The sequence below is a fragment of the Protopterus annectens genome, chromosome 9.part0 (assembly GCF_019279795.1).
Source record: "Protopterus annectens isolate FY-2018-M chromosome 9.part0, PAN1.0, whole genome shotgun sequence".
NCBI classification, from domain to species: Eukaryota; Metazoa; Chordata; order Ceratodontiformes; family Protopteridae; genus Protopterus; species Protopterus annectens.
Window position 1 is genome coordinate 1703163167 of NC_056743.1, and position 26676 is coordinate 1703189842.

Below are 26676 nucleotides of genomic sequence, written 5' to 3' on the forward strand. Positions count from 1 at the left end.
TTTTGGTGGGAATTTTTCAGCAGGGTGCCAGTTCCTCTACAGTCGAAGTCCAATTGGCAGCTATTTCCAATTTTCATATGGAGGAAGACATGTAATCCTTGGCTTCTTCTAAACTTTGTAAGACCTTCCTTGAAGGTATCTTTCTTCTTGGAGCCCTGGTGAATGACTCTACATCCCCGTGACCTTACTTTGGTACTTCAGGCTTTAGTCGTCCCCCCCCCCCCCCCATTTAAACCTGCAGCTTCTGTAGTTTTCCAGTTTTTTTTATCTTGGAAGATTGCCTTTTTGGTCACCATTACTTCTGCCAAGAGGGTGTTAGAACTTCAAGCTTTATCCATTAATTTTCCTTATATGATCTTATACAAAGACAGAGTGTCCTTGCGTACCAACCCATCCTTTCTTCCTAAAGTAGCGTCCGAAGCAAATATCCGTCAATCAATCTTCCAGTTTTTTTTCCAAATTTTCAAAACAAGGGGGAATACAAATTACATCTGCTGGATGTGCATAGACAATTGTGATTTTCTTACACAGAACGAAAACTTTTTGTAAATCAGATCAATTATTTGTTTCTTATTCTAAACCTTTCTTAGGTAAACCAATTTCTAAAGTAACAATTGCTTGTTGGATTTCACAATGCATTATTCGAGCCTACTGTGTCAAGGGAATTTCCCTTCCAGGGCAGGTAAAGGTGCATTCAACTAGGTCTATGGCTTCTTCAGCTGCCTTTTGGTCCAGGGTTTCGCTGGATAATATTTTTTTTGCAGCTACTTGATACTCATCTCATACCTTCATTTCACATTGCAAATTGGATATTGTATCCAGGAACAGGCCATCCTTTGGCTCCACGATGCTCCGGAATATCCTTCCATGAGGGCCACCCAGGTGTTTGTAGCTGGGGACTCTGTCCCATAGGTTGAAGACCAAATGAAGTCAACTACTTCAGATAAAGAAGTTGTGTACTCACCATAACGTTCCATCTAAGTAGTTGTACTTAATTTGTCTTAAACCGTTCCCCCTACCTTATCACTGTGATACTGGTCATATATTGAGATGGTTACATCAGGAATGTCCTTGGTCTTACTTGGGCTTGGGATTTTCAGGTTATCAGTTGTGGCAATGTATTATTAGGTCAGGATTTGTGATTTTTTTTGACAGCAAACTCTATCTGAAGGGAGGAAGGAGACTGGGCATTATGGGTAAGGGGAGGAGCTTGGAGCTCGGATCAGATGCTGGAAATGCGGCCGTGACAGACCCGATACGGATCCGTAACCCACAGTTTGAAGACAAATGAAGTACAACTACTCAAATGGAATGCTATGGCGAGTACATAACTTCTTTTTATGTAACATTCATCTGCTTTCATAAATAATGACTAACAGAAATAATGCCGTAGAATAAACAAATAAATTTGTCAACATCGTAAGGTGGATGGTGCCAACTGGTATAAAATGTTGGGAGGAGGAGTAAACAGCAATATCACTTATGTAAGAAACTGTAAATGACCTGGGACATCTCTGGGAATCTCACTGACCTCAACATGGTTGCATCTTAAAGATAATGTCTTTGCTTAAATTAAACTTAATTCAAAGTTGAGCACATCCCCATGCTTGTGATTAGCATGTGGTGATGTTTGTTTCACCAGAAAATTAATTTAAAATATTCCCGCAGTACGCACAAGGGAAGAGGAAGTAGTTTCTGGTGTCTTAATTTCAATAGTTCAGCTGTAAAGTATGCTAGAATGTGCTAATACCATTTGGAGCAGATGATGTCCTTCTATTTATATGTTGTAGTATTTATAGTATTTATAACATGAGGGAGCTTGCTGCCAGCCGACTTGTACGACCGGCCAGTCTACAAAAGTCTAAAGCTACTGTAGGGTGCGTGTGATATTGCACATAGATCCAGTCTCATGTTTGGTTTAAAGTGGAAATTGGCACCCACAAATCCTCAGAACTTTTCTGCTGCTCATCAGCAGAGTTGCGGATTTCAATCCAGGTAAGTGCGTTATTGTGGTGGCTGTGGTTGTGTTTTTTTTTTTCCTTATTGTGTATGCTACTGTTGTGGTTGAGGTTACATGTCAGCTAGGAAGGCCATGTGTTAGTGTGGAAGTCACATTTCACATAAAGATTCCCAAAATCTTTGTCTTCTTTACCTAGGCCCTGGCCCTAACCATGACCATACCCTCCTGTTCAATTTGCAAAGCCTTTGTCCGCAAGACCCTGCACAGTTGTCTAGCTTCCTTCAATCTGTGCTTGGCGAACCAGCACGTTAAGCGTGTAGCACGCAATATAGAACGTACGTCAGATCCTTCAGGTGAGCCAGTTAAGGCCAAGAAATCTAGGCCTGACCTACCTGCTGCTACAGTTCTGGGCATCTGTCCCAAGGCCGATGTTGTCCCAGAGACCTTTTTCTGAGTCAGTAGGTGATTCTTCCATGGGTACCGGTGTGGAGGCAGTGAAGGATCCTACTAGTATGCCCTCGGGGGATATGCAGTTGTCCACTGCGGACGTTGGGGGTGAACCCATGCTCATTATTACTGAAGGCCTGATTGGCACTCCTCAAATCATTGTTCGCGAAGATGTCCTGAGCAATATTATAGAGTCCATATAGAGCAATATTATAGAGGCAATGTTGGGTCCCTCGTCCTTCTGCATGGATGTCCCACAGAAGAAGCAAAAAACTAAGCTATGTCAAACGCAGAGCTGTTGGACATGCTCCACTTAAAGAAATCCCAATCCCTCCGAGCTACACGCTCTAGGGACGTAAACCTTGTTACCACAATAAACAGAACATGCTGGATGGATAGATTCCTGTCCCAGAGATTTCCCATACTCTGGAACAGATTACCTATCTATGTCAAACAGAGCTCCTCATTAGCACTCTTCAAGAAAAATCTTGATGATTGGATGGGTAATATGAAATTCACCCCGGGGATCACTTCTGTGGTTCTGCTTGGTAGGGGCACAGGAAAATAATTTTCTTGGGTGGCGAAAGCCAGGGTACCTTTTTGGCTAGGCTTGTGTAGGCCCTAGGGCCCATAGCCTAATACCTACCTATAAACCTAAGCATGCTTTTCCTGTTACCAAAGAACAGCCTGCGGATTGGCAAGCTTTTTCTCAAGGGCTTTTTAATGCCTTTATGGCCCTGAGACAATCTACTGGTCTCTCCTTTCCTCCCTCCTTTTCTTCTGTTTGTCCACAAGAGAGGATTTCAGTTGAGGTTTTACCTGATAAAGATGACTCCTCTGGGGATGAATCATTGGCATACTGTGCCCATATTTTTATCTCCCTTACCATATGCTTCCCTGGAAGAGGAATCAAATGGCACAGATTCTCCAGGGAAGGATATTACTTTTGGGGAAACCATTGTTAAAATGAGTGAGTTCTTTAAATGGGATTGCTCCCAGATTACAGAAGTTCAAAAAAAGGTGTTATGACCTTCTGCATATGGATTCCCCTTCTCCATCTTCAGTTTCCCCTGTGCTTCCAGCTTTTTTAGATGCCTTTTCAGCAGCTTCTAACTGCCCTGATTCCCAACCGTCTGTCCCTAAAAGGCTTGACAGGTTTTACAAGGTGCCAGAGGATTCCAAATTCCTGTGTAAATGTCCCTCTGCAGATCCTGCAATGATTTCTGGGACTGCTGAAAAGGGCTCCAAGATGTTGCCTTTCACTTCCCTTCTCCTTTCAGACAAGGAGAGTAAAGTTATGGAGAGGTTGGGGAAGAAAGTCTCTACTTCAGCAACTTTGGCATTTAGAGCCATAAATGACCAGATCCGTATGGCTAAATACTCTCTAGCCTCTCTCTGTGCTGCCAGTAAACTAATTTCAGAGCTTCCATACTCTCCTACTAAGGGTCAGATATCCTCCATTCTGAGCTGTTCTGCTCAAGTCTCATGCCATTCAATTAAGTGCAGCTATGATGCAGTGGAGACATCTGCCAGAGCTGCTGCTTCAGGGTCTGTTCTGAGGAGGTACCCTTAGCTCAGACTATAGCCCTTGCCACATGACATAAAGGCTAAAATTATGGATGCACCCCTTGACGATAAGGCCTTATTCAGTGTTTCTGCTGCCAAACTCTTTAAATCCTTACAATAAAAGGGCAAAGAGCTGCAAGACCTAAAACACATTTTTATGTCCCCAGTTCCCAGATTTCAAAGAAACTACCTCTCTAAAATCCCTTTTAAGGAAAACTTCCAGAACTGTAGTCTTCCAAGGGTAAAAGAGATGCAAGGAAGCAGTACTCAGCCAAGACCTCAATGTCTTCCCCTCTGCTCAGAAGCAGCCCTCTCCAGGCAAGCCAGATAGTCTGTGACTGGCAACTTCCTTGCAGCCAGACCCAATCTTTCTGTTTCTCTCCCTGCTTGGAAACAGATGACCCAGGACTCGTGGGTCCTCTCAATCATCCTTCAAGGGATTATTCATGGTGTGACAGACTCCAACTTCCTTCAGGGATGTTCCACAACCCCCAAAAGAACAGCTGGATTACTTTCCCCAAGTCATTTTCAATTTTCTTTTTCAAGGTACCATTCAAGAGGTGCCGCCTTCCTGAATAGGGAAAGGGTTTTACTCTGTGATGTTCCTGGTCCCCAGGAAAGATGGCCCCTGCAGGCTCATCCTAGACCTGTCGCACCTAAACACCTTCCTGAAGGTTCCCACCTTTTGCCTGCTATTTTTGAACACTGTAGTTCCTTCTCATTCTTCCTAAAGCTTACTTGGTGTCTCTGGACATCAAGGATGCCTACTCCCACATTCCTGTTCATCCTATGTTCAGGAAGTGTCTTAGCTTTGCTATTGCTTCCTCACATTTTCAATTCTCAGCCTTGCCTTTTGGACTTTCTGCGGCTCCAAGGGACTGCATAAAAAGCTTAGCTCCTGTCATATCCTTTTGTAGACCAAAGGGATATTCAGATTTTCCCATACCTGGATGATCTTCTCCAGGCGCATTCTGCAGCGACATTGTCTCTGTTGCAGGGTCTAGGATTCACTGTCAACTATGAGAAACCTTCCCTAGTTCCCTCAAGTCCATGTTTTTCTAGGACGCGGAATACAGATAGACAGGATGTTGGCTTCCTTACCTCCCCAGAAGGTTCTCTGTTAAAATGCCTACTTCCAGGCTATCATGCCTCTTCAGTCCCTGACTCCTAAGTAGTTTCTCCGCCTCTTGGCCTTACGGCATCCAATATCTGCTTGCTACCTATAGCCAAGCTGCACATGAGGAAATTTCAGAGGTACCTGAAGTCCATATGGATGCAGCATGCTCGTTCATTGGAATTTGTTATTCCCCTTCTTCCCTGTTTCAAAAAGGAGCTGAACTGTTGGATTCAGCAGGTTACCTTGAATCCAGACCTACCCTTACAACTGTCCCTTCCCTCTCAGGAGCTGTTCGCAGACTATTCATACTTGGGATGGGGAGCAACCCTGGCTTCCTGGAAGGTTCAAGATGTGTGGTCTCCCTCCCAAAAGAGGGAACACACAAACATAAAAGATGAGAGCCCTAATTTTCGCTCTGCACATTTTCAAACCTCCTCCTCTGGGCGCCCTAAAGTGGTTTACAGACAACACCATAGTCCTTTGGTATGTCAACAAGCAGGGGATGACCATATCTTCTCTTGTGCAGACTGGCTCTCTGTGTTTGGGAATTAGCCTCTCCTGAGTCAGCTCGTCCTCCAAGGAGTCTACATTCCTTCCACTCAAAATGTTATGGCAAACGCATTGAGCAGGTCTATGATTCAATCCCACAAATGGATGTTACACAGGAATGTTTTTCTGGACATCTACTCGAGGCATAACCCTACTGATGGATGATCTCTTCGTCTCCCATATGAACAGATAACTTCCAAAGTTTTGTTCCAGAGTTCCCAATCCTGTGGCATGGAAGGTGGGCACCCTAGTCTCCTCTTGGAAGGGGATGTTTTTCTGTGCATCCCCCCTTCCCGCTTCTCCAAAAAGTCCTGTTGAAGATCCAACAGGAGCAACCAAAAATCTTGTTGGTGACTCCCCTTTGGCCAGGACAAGATTGGTTTCCCCTTCTGCATTTAGCCAAGGGCAATCATCACAATTCACCCTGCAGAGTGAACCTGCTCACACAGGACAAGAGATCTGTAATACATCCACAGATGTTAATCCTGCAACTGACTCTGGGTGGTAGGATTATGATCTCTTTCGGACTCGTTTTCTCTGAGGATGTGCTACAAGTTCTGCAGGAGGCCAGCAAACCCAATAATAGGAAATCCTGCATTTCCAAATGGAAAAGGTTTTCCATATGGTGTCTTCCTAAGGACCTACAACCAGTGCTGGTGGATGTTCCAGTAGCTCTCTTACCTGTGTGAATTATTGAAGAGTGGATTGTCATGGTCTTCAGTAAAAGCTTGTCTTTCAGCAATTTCTGCCTGTTTGCCTGTGATTCCTCCCTTGGAAGTTAAACTTTTTCCTGAAAGGCGTCCTTCATATCTGACCACCAAGGAAACCAGTTCCTCCTTGGGATCTAAATCTTATTCTAGAGAAACTTACTTTGGCCCCCTTTTGAACCAGCAGATCTGAAGTAGGAGATTCATTTGTCTGCAACCTGTGGGTTATGGATCCGATATCGGATCCGAACTGGCATGGTTTACCAGCTGTGGATCCGAGCTCTCAGCTCCTCCCCTCACCCATAATGCCCTGCTCTCCCTACATGACCTCAGATCTAGTTTGCCACGCTGGTGACCAGATTGGTGTTCTCGAGCTCTTCAGCTAAGTAGTGATATAAAGTGTTTTAGTGTTAAAAAAATTGATTATTTTTGAAAGTTTGAGTGAAAGTTTAGGTTCCCTTTTTGATATTTAAACTTGTTTAGTTAATTTAATAATTTTTTACTTAGTTTTCCCTCCCCTCGCGGGTAGCGTAGTGTGTGTTTGGGCCTGTTGTGTGTGTTATTTACTTTTGATTTTTACCTTTAGTTTAAGTAAATCCTAAGCTTTTGGGATGTCAGAACAACCCAAGGCTGTTTTCTCCAAGTGCTCAGAGTGTGGCCATAAGCTTTCCCCTGCTGATGGCCACACTCGGTGCATTCGATGCCTTGGGGTTGAACACCTCACTTCTGGATGTTCCATTTGTGCAGGGTTCAACCCCAGGGCATTGAAGGAGCGGAGGTCTAAGCTGGTCCTGGTGGGACTTTTGCCCCCGGACTCGGCTCCGGCCTCCGCTCCTTCGGGGGGAACCGTGTCTACGGTTACCCCCTCTCCGGCTCCCCCTCCTCCTCCTGGGACTCAACCTCCCTGTAGTGGTTCGGAGGAGAGGGAAGCTAGAAAGAAGGACTGGAGGGAGAAGCACCATAAGCGGCGGGCCGAGACCTCTGTTTCGGCCCCGCCTGCCAAGTGGGCTTCTCCTCCGGCCTCCTTCTCTGCTGGTTCTCCCCCTCCTCGGCTCCGGTCACCCGTGTGCTTTTCACCGGGACCTGAGGAGGAGGAGACCCGATCTCCGTCGAGGCTATCCAGGAGGCACTCAAGGCCTACCTCGGTAGCCTCGTCGAGATCGACCTACAGCTTATCAGATGCTGATCTGGACCGGATGATGAGAAGGTTCATCCAGGCCCAGATGCAGATGGGAGTGCTCTTGCCTCCCCCCCCTCTGGGGGGGAGCTCGACCCCTTTCTTTAAACCTATTGCTCCTTCTCCGACCCACTACCCGGGTTCGGAGCAGTTGGAGCCGAGCAGCTTCGGAGCCGGGGGTGGGTCGGCGCCGATAGTACTCGGTACTTCGGATCCGACCCTGCCCTCGAGTTCTTCGGATCCGACCTCTCGGAGCCTGGATCCGAGCCTCGGATCCGGGGGAATCAGTGCTCCTTCGGCGCAGTCTGTGTCTGAGTGCGCTGTCCCCTCGGATCCGAGCGCTTCGGCTCCGATCCACTCTTCGGATCCGAGGGGGAGCCGATTGTCGGATCCTTTGGTCGAGGTCGGCTCCCCTTCGGCGTTTGATGTAGTGGAGAGGGCCCTGATGAGGGTCTCCGGACCCCCGGCACTTGCTTCGGCTCAGTCCCGCGCTCCCTCTGTACTGGGTCAGGCTTCCACCATCCGGCCTTTGGGACAGCCCGCTCCTTTGCCCCAAGTTGTTCCTTTGGAACAGGTCACTGTTTGCGAGGAGTCCTCTGACAGCCCCCCGGAGGATGCCCCCCGCAAACATACGTGCAAAAGGAGGCACATTGACTCCCCCGAGTCTCTCACAGAAGACATGGACTTGGAGGAAGGGGAAGGCTCCCCAAGATCACCCCCGGAGGATGTCTCATTTGGAGACATCATGGAAATGCTCCGCATAAGGGGGGGTGGTCTGCCCCCAAGTCGTCCTCGGACGAGTCCGTGTTCTTGGAGGCATTTGAAGTGGGCCCGTCTACCTCTTGGGTGTCCCCTCCTGCCGAACCCTGGTGGACCTCATTACCACCAGGGCGTGGAAGGAACCGGACACCGTGGAGCCAATCCCAAAAAGGCCCGACCGTATTCTCAGCCCCCCTGCTGACCGTGCCCATTGGAGTAAGGGGCCTCCGGTAGATGCTATGTTGACGGCGGCTGCCACCAAGAGGGAACTTGCTCAGGAGAGTCCCTCAGTCCATCCCCCGAGCAAGGAGTCTCGGATGATGGACCGCTTGGGGAAGCGGATGTTTAGTTCAGCGACCTTCTCAGTGAGGGCGCTGAACTACCTGGCACATGTGATTAGGATGCAACGCGATCTTATAAAAGAATACGCTGCATCCCCCCCAGAGTCCATGTCGGAGGAGGACAAAGTGCTGCACTCCACCCGTATGGCTACTCTTAGGTCCGTCACTAATACCTCTATGCGGCTACTGTCCCATGCTACGGAAGGTGCCGCTAGAGCCGCAGGGGCAGGCCTAGTTACCAGACGTCAGGCCTGGCTCCGTCATTGCGATTTCACGGAGCCCTTCAAGGTGTCTTTTGCGAACGCCCCTTTCGATGTTTCTGCCCTCTTTGGCAAAACTGTTCGTGATACTTTGACCCATTGTGAAAAGGACGGGAAGACGCTGTCTGCCGTCGGAATCCGCTTCTCTGTGCCCCAGAGGCCCTATTCTAGGAACCAAAAGGGCCAGAAGAAGCTGTGCTTCCGGAAGTCTCAGCATTCCCAGCCTGCTCCGGACAACCAGTCCTTCCGTGGCAGAGGAGGACAGGGAGGACGCCGCCCTAGGGGCAGAGGGGCTCCCAGGAACTTCGGGTCCAGAGAACCCTTCTCTGAACGGCCCACGCAGCAGCCCTGAAGGGTTGCCCGACTGCTCCACTCTGGAGGCAGTCGGGGGACGTTTTTCGGAGCACCTAGCGGCATGGGAGTCCATAACATCAGACCGCTGGGTCCTCCAGATCATATCCAGAGGATACCGTATCCCATTTCGTCACATGCCAAAATTGAAGTCCCTCCCCGACGTTCCACCCGGTCAGTGGGAGGCCGCTTTGGCAGAAATTGGCCATCTGCTAAAGAAAAGAGCCATCCAGCCCGTCCCCCCAGACCAGATCGGATCAGGGTTCTACTCCAGGTTCTTTTTAGTGCCAAAAAGACGGGGGATCTAAGACCAATTTTAGACCTTTCACTCTTGAACCTGGCAGTTCCCAAGGAGAAATTCCGAATGGTTATGTTGCAGTCTATTCTCCCCCTTCTGGGAGAAAACCACTGGATGTGCTCCATAGACCTCAAGGATGCGTACTACCATATACTAATGGACAGGCGCTCCAGGAGGTTTCTCCGCTTTCGGCTGGGAGCCAGTCACTACCAATTCCGGGTCCTTCCCTTTGGTCTCACCACAGCCCCCAGGGTGTTCACCAAAGTATTAGCAGTGGTAGCGGCCCACCTGAGGTTTCAGGGGATGCAGGTCTTTCCCTACCTGGACGACTGGCTTCTCACCGCCCCAACAAGGCATCTACTACTATTGGCGCAAGACTCCTTTCTCCATCTTGCTCCCCGTCTGGGCATCACAATAAACACAGAAAAATCCAACCTAGCACCCACACAGTTCATAGATTTTATAGGTGCCAGGTTAGACACGAGGAGATTAAGAGCCTTCCTCACTGCGGACAGAATTCAAAATCTGCAACTCCAAGTGCAGGCCATTCTCCACTCAAGCTCAGTTCCGGCGGAGTTGGTCCTGAGGGTCCTAGGGTCCATGGCGGCAGCAATAGCGCTTCTTCCTCTCGCCAGGTTTAATATGCGCATCCTTCAATGGACAATCCTAGTTCAGTGGTCGTATCTTGCTCTTCCTATGCATCATCCCATTGCGATCAGCAAGGCTTGCAAGCGGTCCCTCCTGTGGTGGCTACACTCTCCAGTCTCCACGGAGGCCGCCCCTTTTGTGCTTCTCCCCCTCTCGCCACGGTGACCGCGGACGCCTCCCGCCTCGGGTGGGGTGGGGGGGCATTTTGCAGACCGGACGGTCCAAGGCACGTGGAAAGATTCAGAGACCTTTCTGCATATCAACGTTCTAGAGATGAGAGCAGTGCTCTTAGCGTTGCTAGCACTTCAGGCCTTTCTTCCCTTGGGATCAATTGCAATTCAGTCGGACAACATGTCTGTTGTCTGGTATATCAACAAACAAGGAGGAACCAGGTCTTACCCTCTTTGTCGAGAAGCCATGAGAGTGTGGGAATGGGCAATCTCCACCAACCACTTTCTCATAGCAACGCATATTCCGGGTCGGTCCAACATCATGGCGGACAAACTCAGTCGCACCATTCTCACCCCTTACGATTGGTCTCTCAATACTCGGGTAGCGGAACGCATCTTCGCACGGTGGGGAATTCCTTGTTGCGATCTTTTTGCGTCTCCCTCAAACACCAAGTGCGACAGTTTTTTCGCTCTAATACCTCCTCCCGGAGGTACCCCAAGAGACGCTCTGGTGCATGCTTGGCCACCCGGTCTTCTTTATGCTTATCCCCCCTTGCCTCTGATGCTCCAAGTTCTTCAGAAAGCCTCTCGGTTGGGGTGCCAAATGATTCTCATTGCCCCATTTTGGCCTCTACAGATCTGGTTCCCTTTCCTAAGGTCTCACTCAGTGAATCCTCCTTGGATTCTAGATCCCATTCCGGATCTGATTTCTCATCCATCCCGCTTATCACCCCCGAACCTGGACAACCTGAAGCTGACCGCTTGGCTGCTCCAGTTCCACTCCTGATCAGGACTCCCGGTATTTCGTCCCCTGTTAAGGCCATCCTAGTGGCGGCGCATAAACCATCCACTAGGAAAGTCTACCACAGTAAGTGGAAACGGTTCTCCTTGTGGGCGGAGCGGCAGGGCCTAAACCCCTTCACAGTTCCCCTTCCTCTGGTACTTGATTTCTTAACCACTCTTTTTAATAATGGTGCCAGCAGTTCCACGGTCAAAGTACAACTTGCGGTTATTTCTCATTATCATATTGGTCATGACTCCAGTCCACTGATGTCTGCCAAATTGTGTAAGATTTTCCTAAAAGGTACCTTCCTTCTCAGGCCCCCTGTAAAGCAAGTGGTTCCTCCTTGGGACCTTTCTTTGGTCCTCCAGGCCTTGACCGCTCCCCCCTTCGAACCGGCGGCTATGGTAGATCTAAAATTTTTATCTTTCAAGACGGCCTTTTTAGTAGCCATTACCTCGGCCAAGAGAGTCTCAGAACTTCAAGCATTATCAGCCAAACCTCCTTACTTGGTCTTTCATCCGGACCGTGTATACCTCAGGACCAACCCGTCCTTTCTTCCTAAGGTAGCTTCTGAAGCAAACATTAATCAATCCTTTAACCTCCCTGTTTTCTTTCCTAAATATCAAAACAAGGGTGAGTACAAGCTTCACTCCTTAGATGTTCACAGGCAACTTAGATTTTATCTAAACAGGACAGCTGGTCATAGGCAATCCGACCAGTTGTTTATTTCCTTTGCTAAATTTAATTTGGGCAAGCCAATTTCTAAAGTCTCATTATCTCGCTGGATTTCACAGTGCATCTTATTGGCTTATCAAGCTTCTGGAAGGCCCGCACCGGAGGGTGTACATGCCCATTCAACCCGGTCAGTCTCTACCTCGGCCGCCTTTAAGGCTAGGATTCCTCTAGATGATATTTGTGCAGCAGCCACTTGGGCTTCATCTCATACCTTTATTTCCCACTATAAGTTGGATCTTACATCTAGGGGTAGAGCATCCTTTGGCTCCGCGGTGCTCCGGAATATCCTTCCATGATGGCCGCCCAAGATTCAGGTAGCTGGGGACTTTATCCCACAGGTTGCAGACAAATGAATCTCCTACTTCAGATTTAGAAGTTATGTACTCACCATAACGTTCCATTTGAGTAGGTGTATTCATTTGTCTGCAACCATCCCGCCCTCCTATCCCCCTGGCCTTTTCAGTTTCCTGCATAATATGTGTTACCCTTTTCAGGGTGTTCTTGCTGTTGGCAAACTCGATCTGAGGTCATGTAGGGGAGAGCAGGGCATTATGGGTGAGGGGAGGAGCTGAGAGCTCGGATCCATAGCTGGTAAACCATGCCGGTTCGGATCCGATATCGGATCCATAACCCACAGGTTGCAGACAAATGAATACACCTACTCAGATGGAACGTTATGGTGAGTACATAACTTCTAATTTCTTCTCTTCAAAAGCAGTTCTTGTGGCCATCACCTCTGCCAGAAGGGTCGCAGAACTTCAGGTGCACTGATGGCTTCTTCCCCCTTTACTGTTTTCTACAGAGGTTGGGTCTTCTTACATGCTAATCCTTCCTTTATGCCCAGAGTGGTGAATGAGTTGTCACTTAATCAGTCCATTAATCTGCCCACCTTTTTCCCATCTCCACAATCCTCTAGTGAGAGGCTTTTACACACCTTGAATGTGCGTAGACACCTCGGATTTTATTTAGAGAAAGTCAAGCCTGTTAAGAAATATTTTTATTCCCTTTCATCATAGGGCTCTGGTCAGGCCTGTTTCCAAGCAGACTTTCTCCACTTGGATTTCCAAAACCATTTCCTTTTGCTGTGTCTCATGGGAAAACTCTTGCTTCTCCAGTGAAGGCACATTCCACTGCAGCTGTGTCCTCTCCTGGTACTTTCTGCAAAGGTCTGGAAACTTCTTCCATATTAGAAGCATCTACGTGATCTTCATTACAAGTTGGATGGCATTTCCAGGTCTAGAGCTGGTTTTGCAAAGGCTATCTTGCAGGAGTTCTCTACTACTGCCCCTCCTCCCAGTCCTTCTGCATGAGCTTTGGTATTCTCCCTCATGTTATGAATACTGCAACTTATGAATAGAGGGACATAGAATACTTGTGAAAATCTTACCATAATTATATATGTACTTCTCTTCTATATAGGTTCACAAGTTCATAGAAGGTTACTAGGCTAATGGCACTAGAGCCCCTTACAAGCCTAGCCATATTGATCCTGAGTTGCACCAATTAGTGGTGGTTAGGTAAGTAAAGTTAGCAGAGGTTAGGGTCTATGATAGTTGATAGCAATTTCCTTTGTCCAGGAGGGACATGGATGCCACTCTGAGTGAATTTGTGGTCAACCGTATATTGATCTATGTTGTGTTTGAAAAGGGACAGGAAGGAAGTCTGTTTCATGTGACTTGGAAGCTTGTTCCAGAGAAGTGGCAGTCTCTGGGAGATGTATGTATCTCTCCCGCATGATCTGTTCATGTCAGAGTCTAGGTTAAGATCCCTGGAGCAAGTGACCCTTTTGCAGTTTGATTTAGGAATGTGTAACATTTTCCTCAAGGCTGGGTCAGACTGCCCTGTAAGTCAGGCACAGATCACCCCTTAGCAACCTGAATGAAGCAGAAAAGCAGAGGGAGGGAAAAAAGGGCATCTTATCTGAGCTCAGCAGTTGAAAAGATAAAAGATCCAGAATAAAAGCAGTCCTCCAAGAGATCTTTCTCTTACTATGGCACTAGAAAACTGGAAGGGTCTTATCTGCAAGTCTATAAGACAGAGACCCTGTACTGCCAGGTGATTGGTCTAGAACACCCACAAACTGGCAGTGAGAGAGACTCAGGGTGGCAAGGCACTATTGTCAGAGTGCCAGTAAGGCAGTGTGTTTATTAAACATCACCAAATACACCTACTAAACATTTAAAAGATAATTTTACCCAGATGTGGAATTGGTTCTAATACTTTAACTATGAATACTCAGTCTGCCATAATGATATTAGGAACACTGAGGAGACTTGCATAATCTCTGTCTCCAAACATTAAGGAGACAGGAATATCCATTTCCTAAACTGAACTACAAAAGGTACTGTTGCAGTACCCCCCCCCCTTCCCCTTGATGCTTGTCTGTATGCTGATTGTGTGTTTCCTCACCTGGGTCATTCTGGTATTCTTCCTGGGGCATTCAGTTCTGGGGATTGGTGTGTGCTGATTCACTTTATGACCGACATAGGACTGGATCTATGCGCGACGTCACACATATACCCTACAGTAGCTTTAGACTTTTGTGTACTGCCCAGACATAATGAGTCAGCCGGTGGCAGACTCCCTCATGTTACAAGTACTGCAACATTTAGAGAAGGACATCTGTGGATGTGATAGTGTTCAATCTCGCCGTTTGTTCTTACACATGGCGGTTCGGAGCTGATCCTCGGCTCCGTGTCGGCCGCTTGCAAGCTCTGCATCGAGGAGAAGCTCGAGACAACCTAATACCCACAATCCCCCTCTGCCTTTACCTCAGATCTAGTTTGCCGCTGCTGCGTTCGCATCACTGGGATCTAGCTCGAGCGACTTCAGATAAGATATAACTTATTTTGTTATATTTGAAGTAAAATTTGTTCTAAAAGTACTTTTTGGTAGACATTGTGTATGTGTGTGTGGTAAGGTTAATTCTCGGTACCGTTAAGTTTACTTAAACTGGTTAAGGTTTTCGGGGCCTTCCACCCTTACTTAAAATTTGACAACCGGACTGACTTTATATCGGATTCGACTTTTTTCTACTGGATTTGTCTCTCTACTGGACTTGACTTTTTCTCTTACCTGTAAGATGTCTGAGAAAATTAAATCAGGCTTTAAACGTTGCCAGTGTGGCCAAAAAATGTCAGTTACTGACAACCATAGTTCCTGTGTCTACTGCCTTGGCCCGCTCCACTTACAAGAGGACTGTTCAATTTGTCACTCTTTTAGTGGGAGGGTCATGACAGATAGGCGCAGGAAACTCATGGACAGGGGGTTATTAAAACCTTCCTTTCAGGAGGCTCAGGATGCTTCAGACCAGGCATCCAAATCCTCGAAGGAATCGAAGACGTCTGAGCCCAGGTCATCGGCTCCGAGCTCTTCGAGTAAAGTTAGATCACCGGTTCCACAGACTTCGGGGCCGAGTGTTCAACTGGTATCAGTTCCTGAGCCTCGAGTCTTGGAACCGGTGATGGAGCTCCCTCCCTCGACTCTATTGAGGTCGGCTCCGTCTTCGGTTCCTTCGACCCGTTCTTCTTCTAAGCTCTCCGATGTCGATGTGGATCGTGTGGTGCAGAAGTTATTGGAGCATTCGGCCCTATCCAAACTTATTTCGGTTTCCACCCAGTTGGTGTCGAAACTTGAAGGCCTTCCATTGTCTCCATCCATTCCTCCTCCGAGACCTGTCCAGTCTTTGGAGCCGGAAGAGGTTGATCTTCTGATTGTGGAGCCCTTGGGTCCAGAACCGTCCTTTCTCGGTCTGTTCCTCACCTCGACTCCGTCGGACCGGTACGGAGTCTCGGAGCCGACGATCTGTCCTTGGTTCCGGGGCGAGTCGAACCGACGTTTGGTTCCGACTCTTCCCTCGGGCCTCGGCGGATCGATTCGGCTCCGTCCTCTGGATCGATGCCTTGTGCCTGTCTCGGGATTCTTCCCATTTCTTGAACTGGGAGATTCTTGACTCGGGACCCGGGGCTTCGATCTCATGAGGAAGGTGTTGTCTACCCAGACAAACCACATCAGTAAAAGCAACCTCTCCTCCCCATAAAGGGCCGTTATCCTCCTCTGCACCCACGGCCACAACCAAGCGTCGAGCACCGGTGTCTCAGCCACCCCTGGAGGGTGCCCCTCTTCCTCAGAGGCTTCTTGGATGCTCCCACAAAGAAGTCCCTAGGAAAAGGTTGTGTAAGAGGAGACACTTAGATTCTCCACAAGAATCTTTGACATCCGATACTGACTTGGATGAGTCAGAAGGGTCCCCTAAGTCACCTTCAGAAGATGTCTCTTTCTGACATATTGGAGATCCTGAAACAGAGGTGACTGGCAGTCCCTTCCCCTTCTGAGGATGAGTCAGTCTTGCTGAAGGCATTCGTGCTCGCCCTTCCTCCTCCTGGGTCACTCCGCCCTTCGATGAATTAATGGAACTTATTGCTCGAAGGGCATGGGAGGCTCCTGACACAGTGGAACCAGTCCCTAGGAAGCCCAATAAGTATATCACTGCACCCCAGGACAAAACTTACTTGACAAAAGGAGTTCCAGTTGACGCTATGGTGGTGGCAGCGGCCACGAAAAAGGAGATGTCGGAATCTTCCTCATCTGTCCATCCCCCTAATAAAGATTCTAGGACTATGGACAGGTATGGGAAGCGCATTTTAGTTCAGCGGCTTTTTCCATGCGATCCCTGAACTATTTGACCCACTTTACACGACTACAGAGGGATCTAGTCAAAGAGTTGGGAGATACCCTCCAGGGTGCTACAGATGCTGCTGTCTCAGAGAAAGTGACAGCGCAGCTTAATACCCTTACATCCATTGTGAACTCGTCCATGAGGCTGATCTCTTACGCAGCCGAAGGTTCGAGTAGGGCAGCAGCTTCAGCGATTGCTCTTCGCAGACAATCCTGGATGCGCTTATGTTCATTTGCGGAAGCCTTCAAGTCTTCCTTTACTAACGCCCCATTTGACGGTGCCACTCTTTTTGGCCCCAAAGTAAAGGAGACCCTTACCCGGTGTGAGCAGGAGGGAAAGACTCTGTCTGCTGTCGGAGTCCGTTTTTCCACCCCAACCAGACCGTACCCCAAAGGGCAACGTGGTGGAAAAATGTGGTTCTGAAAACCCCAACGATCTTTCCTAGGCACACAGGGTGATGCCCCTTCTAGAGGCAGAGGAGGGGCAGAGGTGGAAGACGCCACCCTGGCGGCAGAGGGGTCCGCAGAATCAAGGTGACAGGGATACACTCCTGGTAAACCTTTCCAGCACTCCTGAGAGGAGGCCCGACTGTCCTGCTCTGGAGGCAGTCGGGTCGCTTAGCTTTATACCCTCAGGCCTGGCAAAACATAACTACAGACAAGTGGGTAAAAAGCGTGGTTACCAGAGGTTACAATATACCATTTCTTTCCCATCCCATTCCAAAGAAAAGACTCCCAGATGTACCGCCCCATCTGCGAGAGCCAGCAGCTATAGAAATTTCAAAGCTGCTAGAAAAAAGAGTCATCCAACCAGTCCCAGCTGACCAGAAAGGATTCGGGACTTACTCAAGGTTCTTTTTAGTTCCAAAGAAAACAGGGGACTGGAGGCCCATTCTGGACCTAAGCGACCTCAATACCTTCGTCAAGAAAGAAAAGTTCCGAATGGTCACGCTTCAATCGATCCTTCCATTCTTACAGAAGGACAACTGGATGTGCTCAATAGATCTGAAGGATGCATACTACCACATCAAAATGGCCAGGGCATCCAGAGATCATTTGCGCTTCCGGCTGGGTGCCAGTCACTTTCAGTTTCGAGCCCTGCCCTTTGGTCTGACCTCAGTCCCCAGGGTCTTCACCAAATGCATGGCAGTGGTAGCGTCTCACTTGAGACGCCAAGGATTCAGGTGTTTCCGTATCTGGACGACTGGCTCCTTTCTGCCACCACCCAGCGTCAACTAGTACAGGCCAGAGACTATACTCTTCAACTGTGTATTCACCTAGGAATTTCCGTAAACTTGGAAAATCCTTACTACAGCCATCACAGAGTATCTTATTCATAGGAGCGGAATTAAATACACATCAGTTAATTCTAAGACTTCCTCCAGAAAGGATACTTTCACTTCAGACTCACATCGTCTTCTTCTCTTGTCCAGGAAATCCCCAGCAAAACTAGTACTGAAGGTTTTGGGACTCATGTCAGCTTCTCTTATTGCAATACCCTTGGGAAGACTGCACATGAGAGTCCTACAATGGCTACTGTTTGCACAATGGTCGCTTCAACAACTACCTCTAACACACGAGATTCTTATAACGAACACATGCAAAACACACCTAAACTGGTGGCTTCCGCCGCGCAACCTTTCCAAGGGCAGACCATATGTGCTACCCTCGTCTACAGCTACGGTCACCACGGACGCTTCCCTGATAGGGTGGGGGCATCTTTCAGGGTCAGACAGTCCAAGGCGAATGGACCAATTTAGAGTACAATCTGCACATCAATGTTCTAGAGTTGAGGGCAGTGTTTCTAGCGTTGCAACACTTTGCTCCCCTTCTTTCTCTGGGAACTATTGCAGTTCAGACGGACAACATGTCGGTAGGCTGATTCATAAACAAGCAAGGGGAACCAAGTCCTATCAGCTATGCAGAGAGGCCATGAGAATCTGGCAATGGGCGGAGTCCACGGGTCGCTTTCTGATAGCAACGCACATCCCGGGTCATCCAACGTCATAGCCGACAGGCTGAGCAGAGCAATACTGTTACCGCACGAGTGGTCCCTAAAACAGTCAGTTGCGAAAAGATTTTTCGCGTGGGGCCAGCCTTCCTGCGATCTGTTTGCGTCTCCAATGAACGCCAAATGCAGGAGCTACTTTGCCCTATTACCCCTCCAGGGAAGTCCCCAGGGACGCACTGATTCACGATTGGCCCCGGGACTCCTGCGCATTTCCTCCCTTCCCCATGATATCAAAGTTTCTCCAGAAAGCCAAAAACCTACACAGGACAATAATCCTCATTGCCCCATTCTGGCCTCGTCAAATTTGGTTTCCCTTCCTCATGACACACTGCATTCGGGGACCCTGGATCCTGGACCCAGAGCCAGATCTATTGACTCACTCGTCAGGGGCTCCCCACCCCTCGCTCTTCTCCCTCCATCTAGCAGCTTGGCTGCTCCAATTCCCAACTTAGCCAGGTCTGATCTTCTTTCACCTGCAGTTCAGAATATTTTAGTGGCTTCTCATAAAGCTTCCACTACTAAAACATATACTAGTAAATGGAAGCGCTTTGTATTCTGGGAATACACAGCAAGTGGACCCTGTCATAGCTCCTTTGAATAAAATATTAGAGTTTTTAACAGACTTGTTCCATCAGGGTGCTTCTCCTGCCACATTAAGAGTTCAATTGGCTGCCATTTCTAATTTCCATGTGGAAGAATGTGGGGCTCCTGTTATGGCCCACAGACTTTGTAAAGCCTTTTAAAGGGGCTTTTCATATTAGACCACCAATTAGATCTCCGTCACCTTGGAGTCTAAACTTATTGTTATCTAAGTTAATGCTGCCCCCCTTTGAACCAGCCTCCTCTTGCCCATTGAAATTTTTGTCATGGAAGACTCTCTTTTTGGTAGCCATTACATCCGCTAGGCGAGTATCTGAACTTCAAGCTCTCTCCATTAAGCACCCTTATTTGATCTTTCACTCTGACAGAGTTTCTCTTCGCACTAATTCATCCTTCCTTCCTAAAGTTTGTTCTATTAATAATATTAATCAGTCCATTGAATTACCCACTTTCTTCAAGAATCACTCCAATAAAATGGAGTATATGTTGCACAAATTAGATGTTCACAGACAGCTAAGGTTTTACTTGGATAGAACAAAAGATCACAGAAAATCTGATCAACTTTTTGTAGCCTTTGCTGATAAGTTACCAAAAGAACTCTTTCTAAGTGGTTAACTGATTGTATCATCTATGTCTATGATTCTTCAAATCAAACTCTTTTGCACAAACCCAAAGGACATTCCACAAGGTCAGTGTCTACATCCCTGGCTCATGCAGCCCGCCTACCACTAGACGCTATTTGTGCGGCTGCTACTTGGTCTAAGCCACATACATTCATTTCTCATTATAAGGTAGACAAAGTTTCTAGGGACAGGGCAACCTTTGGTTCCACTGTGCTCAAGAACGTCCTTCCGTGAGTTCCTCAGGAACAAGGAGCTAGGGACGCTACCCATGTGTAAGAACAAACGGCGAGATTGAACACTATCACATATAGAAGTTATGTCCTTACCATAACGTTCCATGTGGAGTGTTCATCTCGCCTTTGTTTTTACATTCCCACCCTCCCGCCCTTAGGAAGAACGTTCAGTTTGGTGCCTAGTCTGGGGCATTATGCTTCTGCATTGCAGTTGTTGTGTATATAGTTGACATGTATATATATATGTTTGTATATGTATATATATATATATATAGACTCTTAGTTTCTGTGCATATGGGATATTGGCATGAGTGTGCTCTCTCTGACTACTGGTTTGCTTGCAAACTAGATCTGAGGTAAAGGCAGAGGGGGATTGTGGGTATTAGGTTGTCTCGAGCTTCTCCTCGATGCAGAGCTTGCAAGCAGCCGAGGATCGGCTCCGAACCCCCATGTGTAAGAACAAAGGCGAGATGAACACTCCACATGGAACGTTATGGTAAGGACATAACTTCTATTTATGGTAAGATTTTACACAATTCTTCTTTCACACATGGACTTCCACATGCAGCGGGAGATTAAAAAAGTTATTTTCTACTGAAAATATCAAAACTACATTTTGCTATGACACAGTGCCCTACCCTATGGCACCCAGTTTGGGAAGCGGTGATCTAGAAAAACTGACACCTACAGTGTAAGCCCTAGCAGTTCCTGTAATGGGAGCACTAATCCCAGATGTAGCATTATAGAAGGTACCCATAAATGTTTTGCTGTGTGTATATCTATATATATATATATATATATATATATATATATATATATATATTATATATATAATATATATATATATTTTTTTTTTTATCTTGATGAGCTTTATGACTCACATGCACGTATTGTAGTAAAGAACATCGTTGAAGTAAGTCTTGGTTGTTTTACTCTGCAGTAAACTGACTTTTTTCTTTTGTGTGTAGGCTCGACTTGAAAGAATGGAGGAGTTTCAGAAGGAGAAAGAAGATTATGAGAAAGCACATGGGGAGTCGAGGAGGAAACAGACAGAGTGCCTAAAGAAAATCAAGGAGCTGGAGGCTTCAGGAGCAGCAGCAGAAATAAGCAGTGAGCTTCTGAAGCTACGTGCAGAACTCCAGCAACTGAAAACTGAAGACAAAAACTTAGAGAAGAAAGGGGTGGAGCTCCGTTTAAAAGAGAAGAAAATGCCTTGGAATGTAGATACACTAAGTAAAGATGGGTTTAGTAAGGTGAGCTTTGTTCTGAAATTAATGTTAAATTGCATTTTGAGATGCTGGCTTTGTAACTCTAAGACTAATCCCACTCGGGAATGCTTTGGTTATTGCAGGGCTGTACTGAAACAAGGGATACAGATCATCCCCAAGTTTGTCTTTTTACACATTTTCATTTTCTGCCTGATGTATTTATTTTCCGTGAGCATCTCTCTTTCCAGTTGGTATAGCTTTTTAAGTTGCATTTAGCTTATAAGACCGGTTTGTGAGTACGTCCTATCTTAATTTGTTACAGCCCTTAATATATTTTTTTACTCTCTTCCTGACTTTGTAAGAATAAGGTACACTAGTATTCTGTTACTATGCAGGCTGTGTTGTGTATCTTTATGGATTGTGAAAGTGTGGCATTTTATTATAGTTTGTGTGGTAGAATTCACTAACTGGAAGTTTGGTTTCAGATTTCTTTTGCAGAAACTTTATGTAACATGAAATAGGTTTTTTTATTGGGAACAGAATGAAATTCTTAGCCTATAAAATCTATTATGAATTGTTGCAGTTGACAATGCCAAATTCTACACCTCTTCCTCCTGTATTGCCTGCTGTATGTTTTTTTTTTCCTCACAGCCTTTAACTTGCCTGATAGTCAGCTTCCTGCTTCCAAACAAGTATTACCATGTTATATAGTTTACCTCAGTGCCGTAAGCATTTATTTTCAAATCTGAAAGCTGACCCAGCTGTGATTTCTTTATCCAAAACAGTTTACTGCTACCACCCCATTCCTTCTGACGGTGATGGGAAGGCAATGGAGAGGGGAGAGAAAATGTGCTCTTTAACTTTTGGAGTTTTAATCTGTAAAGATCATTTGCTAGTTTTTACTGTTAACTTTTTTAACTATCTTTATTAAATGTTCACTTAAGACATAGGCAAGCAGGAAAGAAAATGAAGCATTTTAATATTGTTCCATTTAAGTACAGTATACATCATATTTTCTTTACCATCAGTTCAGCATTACAAAAATGCTGAATGTCCTGCCTTCCCTTAAAATTCATGTCGCCTCCTAGTGAACAAAATTTATGCATGTATTGTTACCACAATTTCCATTTACTGCTGTGTAATTTGATCCTTCCCTTTCCCGAAGATTCCTCTTCCAGTTCTTTTGTTTTTTTTTCTTTTTTAATATTAAATATCTCAAATGCAGTTTGTGTAGATGATTCCAGTTTCTAGCAATTGTTTTTTTGGCAGCCAACATAATTAAACTTAATAAGGTCTTACTATGTCTAGGCAAGTCAGGTCCTGTATCCCAGCACAAGAGTCATTTCCTTACAGCCTTTTGCTCGCCTAGTATTTTTGATAATAGTACTCCATAGGGAGTTTTTAAAATTTGCCAACTCATTACTGTCGTAAAACATGTTATCTCTTTTTCTTCTCCATCACACCTGCAACATTTGTTATCTATGAGGTCTGCTTGGGCTGTAAAATACATGTGCAAACACTTCCAAGCAAAGATTGTAAACCTTCTGGACTCTGTTGCAAACTTGGGAGCTGTACATGTCTTCCCATTTGTATTTTGTAAATTGGTCTTCCAGTCTTTCTCTTTCCAGTCTTTTTTAACCTCCTCTGATTAATTATTGTATTTGTCAAGAAATATTTTGTATGCCATAGTAATTGTGCCTTTTTTGTTTTTAACAGCTGCTGCTTTTCTAGATTTAACTAAAAACTCTAACAGAAGCAAGTCTTTCACTTAAATTCTTCTATTCCTTTTTGTTTACCCTTACTCTGAGATCAAGTTCTGGTATGGAAGGCGGTCTCTGGCCATCAATCCAAATGTCTTCTTGTCCTCATTCCACTCTGTTACTTTTTCTGTTTATTTGCTTCTAATATCTTGATTCCTTTGCCAGGTTTATCCCATAAATTCCAGACCCCTCTTGCCTCTTTTTTGTACCCCTACTTGCAGTCATCTCTATTGGCAAGATCTCCTGTCTCCATTCTTGTAGGCTTAGTTCTTAGAGTACTTCTGCTGCTTTATGAATCTAATAATCTGTACGGATGTTACTATCCTCCTTGAGGATCTACATAGAAACCCCCCCCCCTTTTTTGAACTTACCCCTTGCTTCATCCCTTTCCATTTTGAATTATAACTGTCTGCTTGTGTTATGTATATGAGCCTTAACTGTGTAGATCTAAAGTATCCCTTCAGATCACCTAAACCATCTTGTTCTGTTCGAAAACTCAACTTCTCCCACTTAACTCTTGCCATCTTTCCCTCTCAAATAAATTTCTTCAATTCTTTATTAAGTATTGTCCACAACTTCTCAGGTTGATATAAGAATGCCTGAGCCATGTAGAAGACTAAAGGGGCTAAAAGCATTTTCACTGCTTGTATCTTTCTACCATATTTATAAATGAGGGTTTCCATTTTCTCAATTTCTATATTGTCTTTTGTTTAGTCTCTTCCCACATATCCTTAGCTGTTGTAACACAAGCCTTTTAATCCGTTCTTCTAAATACTTCTTCTTAAGTCCCTGTAAATATGGGTATTGCTGAACATTTCATGTCTGGGTACATAATTTATGGCTATGGCATTGGTTTTATCAGGTGCAAAGTAATCTGCAAATAAAGCCAACTTTATTTACCATAGCAATTATATCCTTGTTTTTCTGAATCCCTTATATTCTTTGACAGTGGTTCTAAATATAAGACAAATAACGAAGGGCAACAAGGATACCCCTATCTGGTTCCTTAGTTAAAACTCAGTTCGCCTTAGAGGAACCATCACACTTTAATTCTTGCCTCCAGTCTTTCATAATATCCTTCTAATTAACCTTATTGTATCAAGGAATGCAAATGCTTCCAATGCCCTACTCGTAAAATCCCAGCTTAATTTGTCGTATGCTTTCTCTGCATCAAGACCCACCAATAACACAAGTATTGTCTTAAGTTCTGCTTCCTCTGGATCTTCATTGATCTATTAATATTGCCAAATGTTTGCCTCCACTCCACAAAATCATGCTAATCCAGATCTATCAGTTTTGGCAACACTTTTGCAATTCTTTTATTTAGTATAAATCGAAAAAAAACACTTAACTATGGCTTAAAATTAAAATTGGTCAATATGAAGATGAAGGTCTCTGCTCTCTTGTTAAAACAGCCACCACAGCTTTCTTCCAAGATGGTGATACTTCTTCTCCTTTTAAAATACTGATCTGATGTCTTTCTTTCTTCCTTACTTTTGGGTCTTTGGATCAGACCTCCAAAATGATTCAGCCATATCCACAAGACTTAGGATCCAAGTCTTGAGCTCCTCCCTTTCCCGTAATTTCCCTAACTCCCAAAATCTCATTTCCTGCCATCCAGCACAGACGTGGTTTGTTAGTCTCTAATGCTTTTCTTATCTGTGAATTTGCTATTTTACTGTGTTCCTATCTCATTTCTCATAATTGTTTAAAAAAATCTAGTAGTTCTCATTTCTTCAGTGTCTAGCTATCCTTTACCTTCCTTCCCAAGTTAGTTAGTCCGCTGGTGTTAGGGTCTTGTTCCTTCCTCCCTCCCTACTTTCGGCTTCTACAGTTTCTAGTGTCATTGGCACTTTTTCCTCTTTTCTATTTTTCCTTATAAAATTCTTGCCATCTTCTCACCCTAAAACAGTGTTTGTGTGAGTGTCAGATAGTTTAACCTGTTCCTGTGTGTGTGTGTGTGTGTGTCTGTGTGTGTCTGTGTGTGTCTGTGTGTGTGTGTGTCTGTGTGTGTCTGTGTGTGTCTGTGTGTGTCTGTGTGTGTCTGTGTGTGTCTGTGTGTGTGTGTGTGTGTGTGTGTGTGTGTGTGTGTTAGTTATCAAGTAAGCCTACAGGTTTTAAAAGATGCACCTCTTGTGGGTGCTAAATTCCAAATTCTGATGCCCATAAGAGATGTGTCTACTATCTTGGACCAGGGCATTTGAACACAGACTGTTATTTGTGCGGCCTTCAACCCTCGTGCCCTGACAGATAGAAGAAATATGCTGATTTTGAGAGGTCTTTTGCCACCTTCTGGAGCTGAAGTCCCCAACAAGCTTTCAACCTCAAAAGACCTCAAGAAATGAACCCTGTCAGCTTCCTGGGGGACCGTGTCTTCTCAGGCCAAAAAAAAGACCAAATTGTCAGATCCAACTACTTTGCATCTGATGAAGACTAAATTATCTTTGTATCCCAGATCTCTTCAATTGACAGATACCAGACCAGCAGACAAGTCTGCCCCTCGGATCCATCTTAATACTATAGGACCCTAGTGCAGCCTCAGATCTGGCAGACATTGTACTGTTCCAGAGTTCTTCCTCCTCGAGCAGGCCTCCCTCAGATCCTAAGGCTTCAGATCCGAGGTCTCAGAACTGTACCCCTATTCAGAGCAGATCAGCTTGGCCTGCTCTGACTTCTGGGGTCACACCATCACTGTTTAATTCCAGACATTCATCAGGATCCTCTAGGTCATCTTGGAGCTTTTCCCAGTCAGAGATGGGATAAGATGATGCAAAGTTTTCTCAAATCTCAGATACAGTGGGGATTTTATCCTCTCCGTTCCACCCTAGACTCGTGAGAGCTCGAAAACCAGTGCTACAAGTTCCTCTTCAGATTCACAAACCACAGCAGGATACCAAATACTGTACATGTTCTTCGTGTTTCACTGTTGCAGTCTTTACATTTGGGTAATCCTGCTGGCAGGTTGCCCTCAGTCGGCCTGAATTCCAAAGTCTTGGGTCCTGCGTCGGTTGCTGTCGCCCCTTCCCTGACGTTAGGGGTATAAAAGATGCTGCCGACGCCATTTTCTTCAGTCTTTCTTGCTGCGTGGTGCCCTAAGCAGAAGCAGTTCGCAAGTGCCGGTCGGCCGACTACTGAGATTTTCCTGTTTGAGTTTCAGATCCAAAGTCTTCATTAAAAGCTAAGTACCCCGTTGCGGAAACTTTTTTTTTTTTCTTGCTCCAGACCGATGTCAGAAAAAGTTTCTTGTGGGAAGCAAATATCTCATAAGGACTTTCATTCTTACTGTATTCCTTGCCTAGGCCCTGACAACAATGTTTCAAGTTGTCGGTTTTGTGCTAGATTTAACCAACGCACTATTAAGCGTCGGTACGATTTTGCACTAAGCTGTTTTGGATGCAGATTTAATTATACAATGTCGTCTGATAGCCTTTAATTATACAATGTCGTCTGATAGCCATCCGACAACCGGAGTTCACAAAATAAGCAAAGAAAAAGACAGGCAACCGAGGTCCAAAACCGATGACGAAGCTTCTCCTAAGCAAGTCGCCAGTTCTCAGTGAGGCTCTTTCCCAGCCCCTGACGCCCACTACTTCAGAGTCGCAGGCCGCTACCGACTCCCACGTGGAGTCGGTCAAGCCACTGGAAACTCAAGGTATTGGACCCTCGGAGACTATTCCCTCAGATGGGTCCAGAGC

The 26676-nt window shown here is 45.9% G+C and overlaps 1 protein-coding gene across 2 annotated transcripts in view; it reads left to right on the top strand.

Moving 5' to 3' along the window:
* CDC37 (cell division cycle 37, HSP90 cochaperone) overlaps positions 1–26676 on the top strand; it is a 935136-nt gene that overhangs the window by 140647 nt on the left and 767813 nt on the right. For both annotated transcript variants that reach the window (XM_044084570.1, XM_044084571.1), the window contains exon 2: positions 20982–21266. In XM_044084570.1, the coding sequence (XP_043940505.1) occupies positions 20982–21266 (285 nt within the window). The remainder of the gene's footprint in view (positions 1–20981; positions 21267–26676) is intronic.